The 17,957-nt window shown below is 42.8% G+C and overlaps 1 protein-coding gene across 1 annotated transcript in view; it reads right to left on the reverse strand.

Annotated features, from left to right (window-relative positions):
* AOAH (acyloxyacyl hydrolase) overlaps nt 1-17,957 on the reverse strand; it is a 181,277-nt gene that overhangs the window by 102,060 nt on the left and 61,260 nt on the right. The window contains exons 2-4 of the mRNA XM_040433272.1: nt 14,924-15,019; nt 14,740-14,806; nt 12,652-12,751 (exon numbers count right to left, since the gene is read on the reverse strand). Of these exons, the coding sequence (XP_040289206.1) occupies nt 12,652-12,751; nt 14,740-14,806; nt 14,924-15,019 (263 nt within the window). The remainder of the gene's footprint in view (nt 1-12,651; nt 12,752-14,739; nt 14,807-14,923; nt 15,020-17,957) is intronic.

Genomic DNA, 17,957 nt, shown 5'->3' on the forward strand with positions numbered 1-17,957 from the left:
ATTAAAGAGGTTGTCTGAGTTATTAAATATACTCCCCAAAGAAATTGTAAAAAATAACAAGATGCAATACATACCACCAGTTTAATCCTCCTCCAGCATCACTGCTCTGTTCCTCCCCCCTAATTTATTTACTTGGCCGCAGTGGTAATGTGATTGTAGGGGCCGACTGGGAACTTAAAGTTGCCCTGGAAAAAAAAAGCCTAAAAGTGGCCCCATGTTGTAGGCGTATCCAAATTGACAGAAGGCGAAGCAACAGAAGTATGCAGGCCAGAAATGCCTTAGTGCAGCATAAAATACTGCCCCAGCAAAATCAAATACCGCAATGCAGCATAAGATGCTGCCACCTCTGCACCAGTATTCAACTGTATAACCTTCCCGGCGATGGCAATACAGTTGAATTCAGAGGGGACCTATGGCCACCAGCCACATGCATAAGTACCTGATGCTTTCAGCACTAATAAATCCTGAGAGCATCAGATCGTTAGGTACCTGGCTGGCAGCCGTGAGGAGGGCTCTCTGGAAATTTCCCTGTAGGGTCTATTGCCAATTACTGACTTCAATGAGGTCAGGTGGGTACACAGGCATGTCACCACTGCAGCATAAAGTAAAGAAAGCATGCCAGGGAGAAACAGCACAGTGGTGGAGGGATTAAAATCACTTTGAGGAGCTTTTTGATATACTTGGACAGCCCCTTACATATAGTTAAAATGTACAGTATACACTCACCTAAAGAATTATTAGGAACACCGTACTAATACGGTGTTGGACCCCCTTTTGCCTTCAGAACTGCCTTAATTCTACGTGGCATTGATTCAACAAGGTGCTGATAGCATTCTTTAGAAATATTGGCCCATATTGATAGGATAGCATCTTGCAGTTGATGGAGATTTGAGGGATGCACATCCAGGGCACGAAGCTCCTGTTCCACCACATTCCAAAGATGCTCTATTGGGTTGAGATCTGGTGACTGTGGGGGCCATTTTAGTACAGTGAACTCATTGTCATGTTCAAGAAACCAATTTGAAATGATTCGGGCTTTGTGACATGGTGCATTATCCTACTGGAAGTAGCCATCAGAGGATGGATACATGTTCTCATTCTGTTTACGCCAAATTCGGACTCTACCATTTGAATGTCTCAACAGAAATTGAGACTCATCAGACCAGGCAACATTTTTCCAGTCTTCAACAGTCCAATTTTGGTGAGCTCGTGCAAATTGTAGCCTCTTTTTCCTATTTGTAGTGGAGATGAGTGGTACCCGGTGGGGTCTTCTGCTGTTGTAGCCCATCCGCCTCAAGGTTGCGTGTCTTGTGGCTTCACAAATGCTTTGCTGCATACCTCGGCTGTAACGAGTGGTTATTTCAGTCAACGTTGCTCTTCTATCAGCTTGAATCAGTCGGCCCCTTCTCCTCTGACCTCTAGCATCCACAAGGCATTTTTTCCCACAGGACTGCCGCATACTGGATGTTTTTCCCTTTTCACACCATTCTTTGTAAACCCTAGAAATGGTTGTGCGTGAAAATCCCAGTAACTGAGCAGATTGTGAAATACCCAGACCGGCCTGTCTGGCACCAACAACCATGCCACGCTCAAAATTGCCTTAATCACCTTTCTTTCCCATTCTGACATTCAGTTTGGAGTTCAGGAGATTGTCTTGACCAGGACCACATCCTAAATGCATTGAAGCAACTGCCATGTGATTGGTTGACTAGATAATTGCATTAATGAGAAATAGAACAGGTGTTCCTAATAATTCTTTAGGTGAGTGTATTTATACATAGCACATTTACATTTTTAATGTTCATATAGTACAGATATTATTAGTATTTCTTTGTAAGTAGCAGGCGCAATGACGGGGAATGGCGATTGCGCTGCCCCCTGTCATTGAACCCCTCAGATGCAGTGTTCATCACTGATCTCGGCATCTGATATAAAAATAGAGGCCTTTCAGGGGTTAAAAAAATAAAACCTCATCCATTTGAGCATGAAGAGGCCGCTGCAGCCATCTTGATTGAAGATTCCGCACGAAATCTCGTGGGGTGCGTGGTGATGTCATATGTCACCGCACATGAGGTTTCACACAGGACCTTCAATCAAGATGGACACAGCGGTCTCTTTGGGCTCAAATGGATGAGATGAGTATGGGGTTTTTGTTTTATGCCGTTTCAGGGAAAACTGATTTGTTACCACGAAGTACAAGGAAATTCGGCTTCACAGCGAATCAAATTTACCCAGAAATTCGGATCTAAGTCCACTTCAGATGCTTCGATTCTCTCAACCATAGTTATTATTGTCTCTTTGCGATAACTTTCTGTATCTTATCTTACTTGTTGATATTTTGTTTCATAAAATATGATTATTATTGATTTTGATGTCTTTCAATTACAATTATCAATTACAAGTACATTGCTGTTTGAAAATTTGTGAACCACAAATGTTAACTATATGAGATTTTTACATAAGTTCTAAAAGTAGATTAAGATGACCAAATCAAACAAGTGAGTCAAGAATATTAGTCTTGGTCATTTATTTATTGAGGAAAATGAGCTTTTGTTTTCAATCAATGAGATTGAATCAAATCTCTATCAATCAATCTCACTTCAATCAAAGTCTGATCTTCATATCACATGTTTGTGAAAGTGTATCATGCCACAAACAAAGGAGATTTCTGAGGACCTCAGAAGAAAAGCTGATGGTCATTAGACAGGAAAAGGTTACAAAACCATCTCTAAAGAGTTTGGACTCCACCAATCCACAGTCAGACAGATTGATGCCTATCAGAGGCTGGCGCAGGCGGCGCGATGATGTCATCACACCGCCTGAGCCGTACAGAGCGGGACACAGGCCGGAAGAGGCCTGCATCGCATCTCTAATAGCAGCATAAGGTAAGTATATATGTTTATTGTTTTTATTATTTATAGTATACTGTGGCAAGAAGGGGGGTGGGGCCCTTTATACTGGCACAATATCTAGGGGCACTATGGAGAAGAGGGGAAGCACTATGGGGGCCCTATATACTGGCACAATATGGGGGGCCACTATGGAGAAGAGGGGAAGCACTATGGGGGCCCTATATACTGGCACAATATGGGGGGGCACTATGGAGAAGAGGGGAAGCACTATGGGGGCCACTATGGAGAAGAGGGCAGGCACTATGGGGGCCCTATATACTGGTACAATATGGGGGGGCACTATGGAGAAGAGGGGACGCATCTACTGGGGGCCCTTTATACTGGCACAATATGGGAGGCACTATGGAGAAGAGGGGAAGCACTATGGGGGCTCTATATACTGGCACAATATGAAGGGGGCACTATGGAGAAGAGGGGATACATCTACTGGGGGCCCTATATACTGGCACAATATGGGGGGCACTATGGAGAAGAGGGGATGCATCTACTGGGGGCCCTATAAACTGGCACAATATGGGGGGGCACTATGGAGAAGAGGGTAAGCACTATGGGGGACCAATATACTGGCACAATATGAGAGGGTACTATGGAGAAGAGGGGACGCATTTACTGGGGGCCCTATATACTGGCACTCATTATGGGGGGCTCTATGGAGAAGTGGGGGGTAAAGGAGCACTATGGGGGCATTTACTTGGGGCCTTATTTTACTCGCATGCATTATGGGGGGCACTATGGAGAAGTGGGGGAGAAGAGCACTTTGGGGGCATTATATAGGGATATTTATTACTGGCAACCATTTTGGTGCCACTATGGGGAAGGGGGAGAGGAGCATCATGGGGGTATATATGTGGGGCAGTCTATAGGGGCATTTTATACTGGCACATTATGGAGGACACTATGGGGACAGGGGAGGAGCACTATGGGGCATCTTCTGGGGGCACTATATAGGAGTATTTTATGCGTCATAAATTATAGGGGCACTATGGGCACCTAAGCTCAACTGGGGGCACTAAGTGTTTTTTCTAGTGGCACAAAGTACGGGTCATTGGAACACATGAGGGCATTCTGGGGACATTGGCTCTACTGGGGGCACTAAGATGTTTGTTTGTTTTTTTGTCTTTTTTTACTGACACACAACGGGGCATTTTTTGCACTGGCGCACACTATAAATAGAATTATTACTACCAGGGGCATTATTGTGGGCTTTATTACAACTGGGGGACTATGGGAGCATTATTACCGTACTTCTGGGACATAATTACTGTTGGGGGCACTGTAGGAGCACTATTACTACTAAGTGCACTCTGGCACAGAATTATCACTAATGTTGGGAGCACTATTAATGTGGGGGCACCCTGGCACAGTATCAGCTTAGCACAGTTATTTTTGGGGGACATTATGGTTAAACTATTAGTGTCAGGGACACTATTTCCTGGGTGCAGTTATTTTTTAGAGCATTGTGTTCCAATAATTATTGAAGAGGGCTATCTGTGTGTAACTAGTATTTTCAGGGGGTTTATCAGTTTATGCAGTATAGTTTTGGGGGTGCATGATGGGATGTTGAGAAGGTGGGAGGATGATGGAAAAGTAGGAAACTAAGATGTCTGTCAAACTCTGCAGAGAGAAGAGATGGCTGAAAGAAATCATCATGGCCGTCTGGTCTGAATGGAAAAAATAAAGAAAGAGAACGTCTAAATCAAAGGAGATGTCACTGGATGTAAGAGGTATATGGGGCTGTATTAGGCCACTTTCACAACTGCGTTAGTGATTCTGGCAGGCTGTTCCAGCTGGGAACGTTTTGGTGTCCGCCTCCAGAGCAGAATGGAGACTGATCGGAGACAAACTGATGCATTCTGAGCGGATCCTTTTCTATTCGGAATGAATTAGGGCAAAACGGATCCGTTTTGGACTACTTGTGAGAGCCCATGACAGATCTCACAAACAGAAAGCCAAAACGCGAGTGTGAAAGTAGCCTAAGCCAAAAGTGTCTATCCCTGCACCACATTCATCATCCAGCCTGAGCCCCTGTGATAAATGTGCTGCAGGTCTAGACAGTCTAAGCTTACACCATCTTTAGGATCAGTAAATATGGGCCTCAATGTTCTTCAAACAGCTCTTCATATACCTCCCACAACCCACAGGTGCCCCAGGGAGTATTTGTATCGTACACTGCATGCAAATTATCAGGAAATTCTTTGTCCATGGGATATGTGAGTTCTCTCATTGCTACTTAAAGGCCTCTTGGCTGCTAGGAAAGATCACTATCCACATTCCTTATTATTATTGTAATAGTAGATAGCCTGTCCCAGGATGGTGACCGTAATAGAAGATGCATCCACTTAAGGGCAGAATTCTTGTTCCCAGACAATGACTGTAATCTGTATATAAAAATATCCAAGCTCACTGGAATTACTTAGTGGAATTAGGAATAATAGTTGTAATGCAAAGGCATCAGCAGTTCTGAATAAACTAAATATTCAGGACAAACTGCCCCACTGGTCTACTTTCGTAGACACTGCTGGAATCTACTCACCAAGGATAGACTGGGAACTTAAAGTGGCCCTGGAAAAAAACTAAACTAAATTTGCCTCATTGTTGTAGGTGGATCCAAACGGACAGAAAGCAGGGCATCTCAAGTAGATGGGGTCAATATAAGTTGTCAGGGTCAGTAATACCAGAATTCCATCCCACAGAACCAAATACAGTACCACAGTGCAGCACAGAATACCTCCGCAGAAGCTGTCCCTCTGTGGTGGCCATCAATAGCTGCCATATTCTGTCCTCCTCCATTTGTCTCTAATTAAGATGGCGTAGGAGTTGTAAGAGGTGAGATGTGGACCACAGCACCAATCCAGTCCTACATTCTGCCTGGACCTCTTCTAATAAGTTACCCCAGTAGTATGTACCAAGCCAGTTGCAATGAGGAGATATCGGGTGATCACATGGGCATCGGCCCACCAGGAAAATTCTCTGTAGGGTCTATGGCCAGTCCACCACTGCTACTCCCCATGCTTGGGAAGCATGAACTGCTTAGCACAGGAGCCACTAAGCATGGACCCCTTGTGCTTGCTAGCGCTCACATCACACTGTACTTTCCTGTACAGCGTTTCGATGTGGGCGCTGAATACAGCAGGAAGCGCTGTGCACAGTAGCCAGTGACCCCCTGGCTTGGTGCCACCCACATCATGCTGTACATCCCTGTACAGAGCCTCCATGTGGGTACTGAATGCAGCAAGAGCAGCAAGCCACAGGTCATGGCAGGGCACAATGGAGCGAGTTCTCCCTCCGCTTGTCACCACCTACTTTGCACTATCCATTCCTGTACAGCGCATCAATGTGTTTTCTACTTATTAAAACCTGTCTGGTGGTTTAATCAAGTGGAGAGGTCAAGATCAATAACTTACACTACATACACTATATCTATATCTGACAAACACAGCCCTGCTTTACAGGTGACAAACACACACACACATACAGGGAGTGCAAAATTATTAGGCAAGTTGTATTTTTGAGGATTAATTTTATTATTGAACAACAACCATGTTCTCAATGAACCCAAAAAACTCATTAATATCAAAGCTGAATATTTTTGGAAGTAGTTTTTAGTTTGTTTTTAGTTTTCGCTATTTTAGGGGGATATCTGTGTGTGCAGGTGACTATTACTGTGCATAATTATTAGGCAACTTAACAAAAAACAAATATATACCCATTTCAATTATTTATTTTTACCAGTGAAACCAATATAACATCTCAACATTTACAAATATACATTTCTGACATTCAAAAACAAAACAAAAACAAATCAGTGACCAATATAGCCACCTTTCTTTGCAAGGACACTCAAAAGCCTGCCATCCATGGATTCTGTCAGTGTTTTGATCTGTTCACCATCAACATTGCGTGCAGCAGCAACCACAGCCTCCCAGACACTGTTCAGAGAGGTGTACTGTTTTCCCTCCTTGTAAATCTCACATTTGATGATGGACCACAGGTTCTCAATGGGGTTCAGATCAGGTGAACAAGGAGGCCATGTCATTAGATTTTCTTCTTTTATACCCTTTCTTGCCAGCCACGCTGTGGAGTACTTGGACGCGTGTGATGGAGCATTGTCCTGCATGAAAATCATGTTTTTCTTGAAGGATGCAGACTTCTTCCTGTACCACTGCTTGAAGAAGGTGTCTTCCAGAAACTGGCAGTAGGACTGGGAGTTAAGCTTGACTCCATCCTCAACCCGAAAAGGCCCCACAAGCTCATCTTTGATGATACCAGCCCAAACCAGTACTCCACCTCCACCTTGCTGGCGTCTGAGTCGGACTGGAGCTCTCTGCCCTTTACCAATCCAGCCACGGGCCCATCCATCTGGCCCATCAAGACTCACTCTCATTTCATCAGTCCATAAAATCTTAGAAAAATCAGTCTTGAGATATTTCTTGGCCCAGTCTTGACGTTTCAGCTTGTGTGTCTTGTTCAGTGGTGGTCGTCTTTCAGCCTTTCTTACCTTGGCCATGTCTCTGAGTATTGCACACCTTGTGCTTTTGGGCACTCCAGTGATGTTGCAGCTCTGAAATATGGCCAAACTGGTGGCAAGTGGCATCTTGGCAGCTGCACGCTTGACTTTTCTCAGTTCATGGGCAGTTATTTTGCGCCTTGGTTTTTCCACACGCTTCTTGCGACCCTGTTGACTATTTTGAATGAAACGCTTGATTGTTCGATGATCACGCTTCAGAAGCTTTGCAATTTTAAGAGTGCTGCATCCCTCTGCAAGATATCTCACTATTTTTGACTTTTCTGAGCCTGTCAAGTCCTTCTTTTGACCCATTTTGCCAAAGGAAAGGAAGTTTCCTAATAATTATGCACACCTAATATAGGGTGTTGATGTCATTAGACCACACCCCTTCTCATTACAGAGATGCACATCACCTAATATGCTTAATTGGTAGTAGGCTTTCGAGCCTATACAGCTTGGAGTAAGACAACATGCATAAAGAGGATGATGTGGTCAAAATACTCATTTGCCTAATAATTCTGCACGCAGTGTACACACACACACAGCACTGCATACACACCTAACAAACACATCCTGCTACATTTAGATCTCTGTCACACACATATACACACACTCTTATCTTTATTGAAAGATCACATTTCTTCACATTTACATCACAATATTCTCTTCCTGGTTCTGGCCCCTCCCACTTGTGACATCATCAAAGGTCCTTTAGCTTCCAGTGATTGGAGTTTTTACTATACCTTAGGACCTTTCAGCATGGATATGGCTGTATTCGTCTTCAAGATTGCACCCCCCTCAATCCTGCACTGATTATACAGATCGGTGTCAGGCAGGGAGAGACAGAAGTGTGCTGAGGCCTCTCTCACTGATCCAGCAGAACGCTGTATGAGGTCACTGCCAGATCATTAAAGGAGTTATCCCATGACTAATGTAAAAAATGAAAATCAGACATCATATAGTACATGACAATCTCTTTCTAACAAAGCTAGAACCAGCCCTGTACCTCACATGGATCCAGAGATCTTCCCATTCATTGATCTGCTAGATTTATATCAAGCTGGCAGCTCAAAGGGAGTGTCTTTTCTGCTGCAACTCAGGGGGCGTGTCTCAGCTCTCCCTATCACAGCTCAGGAGGCAGTTGAAGGATGAAATGTGCGACCTTCTCAGTGAGCCGGACAAAGAAAGAAGAAAAAGAACAAACAGCAGGTGGCGCTATACAGATATATTTTATTGAATAACTCAGTGGCTATGCTAAATTTTTTATTACATGCAATTACAAAAGAATTCACATTAATTTGCTGGTTTGAAAACTGTAGAATATTTTTCATGGGACAACCCCTGTAAGGAAGCAGTCAGGGAGATAAATGCCTTAGTGTGTCATGTGGCATGGTGGAAGTATTTCTGTTAGAAACTGACACAGTACAACACGACGTAAGGCATATACAGTGGGGAAAATAAGCATTTGATACACTGGCGATTTTGCTAGTTTTCCCACCTACAAAGAATGGAGAGGTCTGTGATTTTTATCGTAGGTACACTTTAACTGTGAGAGACAGATGATTTTTAAATAATTAATTTGCATTTTATTGCATGAAATAAGTATTTGATACAATGGAAAAACAGAACTTAATATTTGGTACAGAAACCTTTCTTTGCAATTACAGAGGTCAAATGTTTCCTGTAGTTCTTGACCAAGTTTGCACACACTGCAGCAGGGATTTTGGCCCACTCCTCCATATAGATCTTCTCCAGATCTTCCAGGTTTCGGGGCTGTTGCTGGGCTACATTGAGTTTCAGCTCCCTCCAAATATTTTCGATTGGGTTCGGGTCTGGAGACTGGCTAGGCCACTCCAGGACCTTGAAATGCTTCTTATGAAGCAACTCCTTAGTTGCCCTGGCTGTGTGTTTCGGATCATTGTCATGCTGGAAGACCCAGAAACGACCCATCTTCAATGATCTTACTGAGGGAAGGAGGTTGTTGGCCAGAATCTCGCGATACATGGCTCCAACCATCCTCCATTCAATACAACGCAGTCGTCCTGTCCCCTTTGCAGGAAAGCACCCCCAAAGTGTGATGTTTTCACCCCCATGCTTCACGGTTGGGATGGTGTTCTTGGGGTTGTACTCATCCTTCTTTTTCCTCCAAACAGAGCGAGTGGAGTTGATACCAAAAATGTCTATTTTGGTCTCATCTGACCACACAACCTTCTCCCATGCCTCCTCTGGATCATCCAGATGGTAATCGGCGAACTTTAATCGGGCCTGGACATGCGCTGATGTGAGCAAGGGGACCTTGCGTGCCCTGCAGGATTTTAATCCATGACGGCGTAGTGTTTTACTAACGGTAATCTTTGAGACTGTGGTCCCAGCTCTTTTCAGGTCCTTGACCATGTAGTTCTGGGCTGATTCATGACCTTTTTCAGAATCTTCCTTACCCCACAAGGCGAGATCTTGCATCGAGCTCCAGACCGAGGAAGATTGAAAGTCATCTTGTGTTTCTTCCATTTTCTAATAATTGGGCCAACAGTTGTTGCCTTCTCACCAAGCTGCTTGCCTAATGTACTGTAACCCATTCCAGCCGTGTGCAGGTCTACAATTTTGTCTTGGGTGTCCTTAGACAGCTCTTTGGTCTTGGCCATGGTGGAGAGTTTGGAGTGTGATTGATTCGCGTGTGTGGACATGTGTCTTTTATACAGGTAATGAGTTTAAACAGGTACAAATGATACAGGTAATGAGTGCAGAGTAGGAGGGCTTCTTAAAGAGGACCTTTCACCGGATTCTATTAATTGAGATAAGTACCTGCACTTGCGGGGTACCCCCCACTGATGCCGCCACCCTGCCTGTTTTGTTAAAATAGCACTCCTACGCCGCACTCTGCGCCCCGGTATTTTCCCTGCTCAGGAGCAATGGCGAGGAGACGCAGTCTTTCTCTGTGGGCGTCTCCTTCTTCCCTGGTTGTAGTGCTGTCCAATCGCAGTGCTGAGCGTCACAGCTAGGGAGAAAAAAAATTCCTGTCTGTGACGTTCTCGGATGCGATTGGACAGCGCTACAGCCAGGGGAGAAGGAGGCGCCCGTAAAGAAAGACTGCGTCTCCTCCCAATTGCTCTGATGCTCAGTATTTGCATACTGAACGGGGAAAATACCGGGGGGGGGGGGGGCACAGCGCGGTGTAGGAGCGCTATTTTAACAAAACAGGCAGGGTGGCAGCATCAACGGGGGGTACCCCCGCAAGTACAGGTACTTATCTCAATTAATACAATCCGGTGAAAGGTCCTCTTTAAAGAAAAACTAACAGGTCTGTGAGAGACAGAATTACTGCTGGTTGGTAGGTGATCAAATACTTTTTTCATGCAATAAAATGTAAATTAATTATTTCAAAATTATACAATGTCATTTTCTGGATATTTTTAGATTCTATCTCTCACAGTTAAAGTGTATCTATGATAAAGATTACAGACCTTCCAATTCTTTGTAGGTGTGAAAACTTGCAAAATCGCAAGTGTATCAAATACTTGGAAAATGAGCGAGCACTCATACACTTGGCAACCAGATTGACATATGCAGAAAATATTTATTAAATCCCCATAAAATACAAGTAATAAAATTTATAAGAACAATGTAGCAATAATATACAACATTACAGTCACATATATTGTGGTAGATATGATCGACACTATATTCATATGACTCAATAGTGTCGATAAATTCAATAGTATATATCACACCAAAAAACTTCAAGTATATGCTGTTATTTGGGAAGAGGGGGTATTATCTTCTAGCGCTCTATCCCAATTTGGGAAACTGAATGTCACTGAATGTCACTGGGAGTGAAATATGTTCATAAAGTGTCCACAGGAATCCTGATAATGTGAAAAGTCTCTTATAGCATATCCTTTTAAGCTCGATATGAGCTTTGGATTGAAGAAAACTTTAAATCGATGTTTGGCTTACCGTCTAGCGTCTGCTGTCTCCCTATTGCTTCAATGGAGCTTTAAATATTTGCCGGCTTATTCAGTCGCTCCATACAGCAAGCTGGTTTAAATTTCGCGGGAGTTCCAAAGATCAAAGGAGTTGCCACTCTGTTCCACAATTTCCTTTGGTGCAGCTTTCAACGATAAGAATAGTTAATCAGGTACATCACTTGTTTCACCATACGCGTTACGGGTAGATTCACTCTCCCTTCCTCAGTGGTCTAAGACTTGTTTCACCATACGCGTTACGGGTAGATTCACTCTCCCTTCCTCAGTGGTCTAAGACTTGTTTCACCATACGCGTTACGGGTAGATTCACTCTCCCTTCCTCAGTGGTCTAAGACCACTGAGGAAAAGACAGTGAATCTACCTGTAACGCGTATGGTGAAACAAGTGATGTACCTGCATTGAAAAGCCTCCGATAATACTGTATGGCCATACAGAAGAAAATCTCTACAGTAAAGGATTAACTATTCTTATCGTTGAAAGCTGCACCAAAGGAAATTGTGGAACAGAGTGGCAACTCCTTTGATCTTTGGAACTCCCGCGAAATTTAAACCAGCTTGCTGTATGGAGCGACTGAATAAGCCGGCAAATATTTAAAGCTCCATTGAAGCAATAGGGAGACAGCAGACGCTAGACGGTAAGCCAAACATCGATTTAAAGTTTTCTTCAATCCAAAGCTCATATCGAGCTTAAAAGGATATGCTATAAGAGACTTTTCACATTATTAGGATTCCTGTGGACACTTTATGAACATATTTCACTCCCAGTGAATACACCTACAGCATTTTCAGTGACATTCAGTTTCCCAAATTGGGATAGAGCGCTAGAAGATAATACCCCCTCTTCCCAAATAACAGCATATACTTGAAGTTTTTTGGTGTGATATATACTATTGAATTTATCGACACTATTGAGTCATATGAATATAGTGTCGATCATATCTACCACAATATATGTGACTGTAATGTTGTATATTATTGCTACATTGTTCTTATAAATTTTATTACTTGTATTTTATGGGGATTTAATAAATATTTTCTGCATATGTCAATCTGGTTGCCAAGTGTATGAGTGCTCGCTCATTTTCCTATTACTACATTTGCCTTTAAGAGAGGGTGGGGTGATTCCCTCCATATGAGCTTGCAGCACCATACCTTAACTACTTGTTAGTGAGCCACCACAACCTACCACTATTTTTTGTATCAAATACTTATTTCCCCCACTGTATATTAGATATTTAGTGTGTTCTTACCATGGGCTTCTCATATAGATGACAGACAGGCTTGTGTGGTTCAGCTTTACACAGCTTTACTGCATAGCATATGACATCTGCTTTCAGATTTTGACTTAACCTTGGGAGACAAAATAAAAATTGAATTGATCCCTTTGTGTATGATTATGTAGCTTTGGTAAACTCACATGGCTATTTAAAGGGGTTCTCCAGGAATTAAGAAAATGAAAATACTTAAATATTACCTCTCAGCTGAATCTGTGTACCAATGGAGTTCATGAGGAAACATGAAATACAGAGAGGTGGTAGGGGTGCGGTAATGAGCAGCAGCACTTTTCTGCAGTCTCCATTACCACAGCCCCACAAACAGTCTGTCCTGTCCATCCTCATATCCCCATTTTCACCCAGGCAGGCCCTCTGATATGAGCATTGGAGCATTTAATGCTCCGATTCTCTCGCTTGCCCTGCGCAAGGTAAGGGCTGTTTATTTATATTTTTCCACTGTTAAGCGGACGCTTCCACCTAGCAGTGTTCCTGGGGACGTCACTAATGGGCGGGCTTCAGCGCTGCCCTAGCTTGTTTTACAGACTTGGGCAGCTCTAAAGCCCGCCCATTAGTGCCGGTCATGTCACCAGGCTCACTGCTAGACAGAAGCCTCCGCCTAGCTTTACCCATGGAGAGCCCGGTACCTCATCGTATCTCCAGAAAAAGCCTTTGCAGGGCCCCTATGCTATGATGCTCATGTCAGAGGGGCTGCCTGGGTGAAAACATGGATATGTCCGGGTTCAGAGCTGAACCCTTTTAAGGATTTTCTATACATTTCTGCACCAAGACTGCAGAAAACCCACAATTTCTAATTTTGGTGCAGAATCAGTGTGGTTTTGCCACAGATCTCACCCTTCATTAGAAAAGCTTGAAATTCGCAGATAAAACTGCAAACATAATTGACATGCTGTGAATTTGGAAACCCGCATAGCAGGTCATTTTCTGCAGAAGCTACATAGATCAGCACATCAACAATTGTGAATTGTCATATTATCAGGAGTGATTATCTAGAACCGTAAATGTTCTATGAAGTAAGCTTTAAGAAATGAATTAAACATGACTAAAACAGTCTCTTGCCTCCTCAAATGCAACCTTTCCTTCACACTTTCCTAATCCCTGGGGCTTTTTTGGTCACATACGGTATATAGTTTTCTAATTCTCTTACTGCAGTTTGGGTCGGTACGCATCGCTGCCGCTTGGTCTTTGTCTTGAGCTTTTCTACTTTTCTCAGTTTTATTAATTTCACTAATTTGCTTTCTACATAAGAATACATTTCACCTACGTGTTTTAATCATGCATTATTTACTTATTTACTCCTACCATATTGTTATATTCATGTTGGGCTGATTTCAGCATACTGTATATACTGTCCGATGTGAATTATGTAGATTGGTATTGTAGTAGTTACATGACTTTACTTTTGCTGTTTTTATCTCACTATATAAATTCTCTGTGTGTCTAGTGCCATAAGCCTTGTTAACCCCCTTCCAGACAATTTTTTTGTTGTCTACTCCCCTAAGCCCTAACTTTTTTTTTTTCATTGTGAATTTGTTTTTGTCTAGAAAAAGTTGCACTTTCTAGTGGCACCTTTTAATATTTCATTCAATTTATTGGGAAGATGGAAAATTGGTGAAATTGTAAAAAAATACAATTGGGTTTATTTACAACATTCACTGTGCAGTAAAAATGTTGTGTTATCTTTATTCAGCTGTGTTATTAACATATATAGTTATGTTTTAATGCTTTAAAAAAAGATTGCAAGTTTCTTTGCATCCTATATTCTGACACGTATAACTTTGAAAATGGAGGCATAGCTATATGTATAATTATGAAATTTGAAGCATACAGAAGTGTCCTAGAGCCCCACAGAAGTCTATGGGTGCCCTATTACTTTCCGTACAACCTGGAGAATGCGTGGAATCATAATACAGTTTTATGCATGAGGTCCTAGAGGAATTAACACAAATTAAAGGGTTGTACTTGATGTCTGAATGTTTTCTTTTCTCTGTGTCAGGATGCCTACTTTTATACCATTAAATGAGATGTAGAATGAATGCAGCTTACAGTTTGATTAGATCAGGTCCAAAGAGTTCGGCTATGAGTGAACAGATGCCTTGTAGACCTCCCTGCTCTGTGGAAAAAAATATATTGTTCATGCCATAATCTCAAGATCCAAAGTGTGATACAGTATTTAGCTTTGAAATTAAAGTGTTAATTAAGTATAGGTTATGACTAAAATATTGCTTACCAGGCATGTAAGAACACAGGAACTCCATTGCCTTTTGTGCTGAACTGTTATGTACTTGAGCAAGTTGTTCCACCAGGGACACTATGAGAACACATCCTAGTAAAAATTGAAAAGGGATAAAATTATGCATTTAATATACTACACGTGTACATGTTTAAACTAATGATGTACAGTATATCACTATTTCCTAAATACATCATACATGAAAAACTATATATATACAGTCAGGTCCATAAATATTGGGACATCGACACAATTCTACCATTTTTGGCTCTATACACCACCACAATGGATTTGAAATGAAACGAACAAGATGTGCTTTAACTGCAGATTGTCAGCTTTAATTTGAGGGTATTTACATCCAAATCAGGTGAACGGTGCAGGAATTACAACAGTTTGCATATGTGCCTCCCACTTGTTAAAAGACCAAAAGTAATGGGACATAATAATAATAATAATAATAATCATAAAACAAACTTTCACTTTTTAATACTTGGTTGCAAATCCTTTGCAGTCAATTACAACCTGAATCTGGAACGCATAGACATCACCAGACGCTGGGTTTCATCCCTGGTGATGCTCTGCCAGGCCTCTACTGCAACTGTATTCAGTTCCTGGTTGTTCTTGGGGCATTTTCCCTTCAGTTTTGTCTTCAGCAAGTGAAATGCATGCTCAATCGGATTCAGGTCAGGTGATTGACTTGGCCATTGCATAACATTCCACTTCTTTCCCTTAAAAAACTCTTTGGTTTCTTTTGCAGTATGCTTTGGGTCATTGTCCATCTGCACTGTGAAGCGCCGTCCAATGAGTTCTGAAGCATTTGGCTGAATATGAGCAGATAATATTGCCCGAAACACTTCAGAATTCATCCTGCTGCTTTTGTCAGCAGTCACATCATCAATAAATACAAGAGAACCAGTTCCATTGGCAGCCATACATGCCCACACCATGACACTACCACCACCATGCTTCACTGATGAGGTGGTATGCTTAGGATCATGAGCAGTTCCCTTCCCTCTCCGTACTCTTCTCTTCCCATCACTCTGGTACAAGTTGACCTTGGTCTCATCTGTCCATAGGATGCTTTTCCAGAACTGTGAAGGCTTTTTTAGATGTTGTTTGGCAAACTCTAATCTGGCCTTCCTGTTTTTGTGGCTCACCAATGGTTTACATCTTGTGGTGAACCCTCTGTATTGACTCTGGTGAAGTCTTCTCTTGATTGTTGACTTTGACACACATACACCTACCTCCTTGAGAATGTTCTTGATCTGGTCAACTGTTGTGAAGGGTGTTTTCTTCACCAGGGAAAGAATTCTTCGGTCATCCACCACAGGTGTTTTCCGTGGTTTTCCGAATCTTTTGGTGTTGCTGAGCTCACCGGTGCGTTCCTTCTTTTTAAGAATGTTCCAAACAGTTGTTTGGGTCAGGCCTAATGTTTTTGCTATCTCTCTGATGGGTTTGTTGTGTATTTTCAACCTAATGATGGCTTGCTTCACTGATAGTGACAGCTCTTTGGATCTCATCTTGAGAGTTGACAGCAACAGATTCCAAATGCAAATAGCACACCTGAAATGAACTCTGGACCTTTTATCTGCTCAATGTAATTGAGATAATGAGGGAATAACACACACCTGGCCATGGAACAGCTGAGAAGCCAATTGTCCCATTACTTTTGGTCCCTTAACAAGTGGGAGGCACATATGCAAACTATTCTAATTCCTACACCGTTCACCTAATTTGGATGTAAATGCCCTCAAATTAAAGCTGACAGTCTGCAGGTAAAGCACATCTTGTTTGTTTCATTTCAAATCCATTGTGGTGGTGTATAGAGCCAAAAATGTTAGAATTGTGTATATGTCCCAATATTTATGGACCTGACTGTATATATATATATATATATATATATATATATAGTGGGGGGGGGGGGGGTTAGCTCTTCTCTGGGGGTCATTCACACAAGTATCTTCGCCAGAGACCAAGTTTAAGGTCCAAACATCACTTTTATTTGGTGTCTCAAAACAAACATAAATCATACAAAATAAACACCTGCCCGGCTGGGCTCTAACTAAACAAGGTATCTTCCTACCTTACTTAAAGCACCATTCGCACACGGTAATTACAAGCTTTCCCAGCCCAGTGTCCCACAGCCGCCTGGCTGTACAGAGCCCTGTTCACACACGGTCTCACATCCAGTACCTTTATGGGGAGTGTGGCCCAGTAGTCCCTCCGACTCCGGCCTCGTGACCCTTGCGCCCAGGCGTCACGGCGTCCCCCAATGCTCCGGCTAGCACCTAGCCTCGTTGTCCCTCAGCCAGCCCAGTTGAGACCACTAATACAGAGCCTCCAGCAGGACCCTGTTGCACAACAAATCTCCTTCCCCTAGACTGACACCCTGGGAGGTGCTTTATGCCAGCCCGAGCACCTCCAGCTGGTCTCACTTGTGGTGGAATAGGGGTGTGGGCCGCACTATCCACCTCTTCCTTGCCTCTCACCTCTGTGAGATCTGTCACTATCTCACTATATATATATATATATACATACACCGTATTGACATACCTGACCATAAGACGAAATCCCCCCTCTTGAATAAACTCCAAATGATAATAAGTAAAATTTGATAACACGTGGTCGTCACAGATGTTGAATTCTTCCGAGGCCCCAACAATTAGGCATTCACCGTACAGAAAAGATCAAGTGATTATGTGGCTAGAGGTATATTAGACGGTCATTGGATACCAATTTTACTGCAGGCCGGTGGAGTATAGGCCCCAAGCATTAGGCATTCACAGGACAGAAAAGGCCTTTTATGCCGCTGTATTTACATAAGACAGGGCCCATTCTTTGTTTTGGGTGGTGGCGGATATGTGTAGGCTGGCATGAGGAAATTCAGTTAAACATGGTCGTCACAGGTGTTGAATTCCTCCAAGATCCATGCCTCATTCATTTTTTGAAATGTGAGGTAGTCCACACTGTCGTGAGCTAGGCGAGTGCGCTTATCGGTCATGATCCCCCCTGCTGCGCTAAACGTCCTTTC

The sequence above is a fragment of the Bufo bufo genome, chromosome 5 (genome assembly GCF_905171765.1).
Source record: "Bufo bufo chromosome 5, aBufBuf1.1, whole genome shotgun sequence".
NCBI lineage: Eukaryota > Metazoa > Chordata > Amphibia > Anura > Bufonidae > Bufo > Bufo bufo.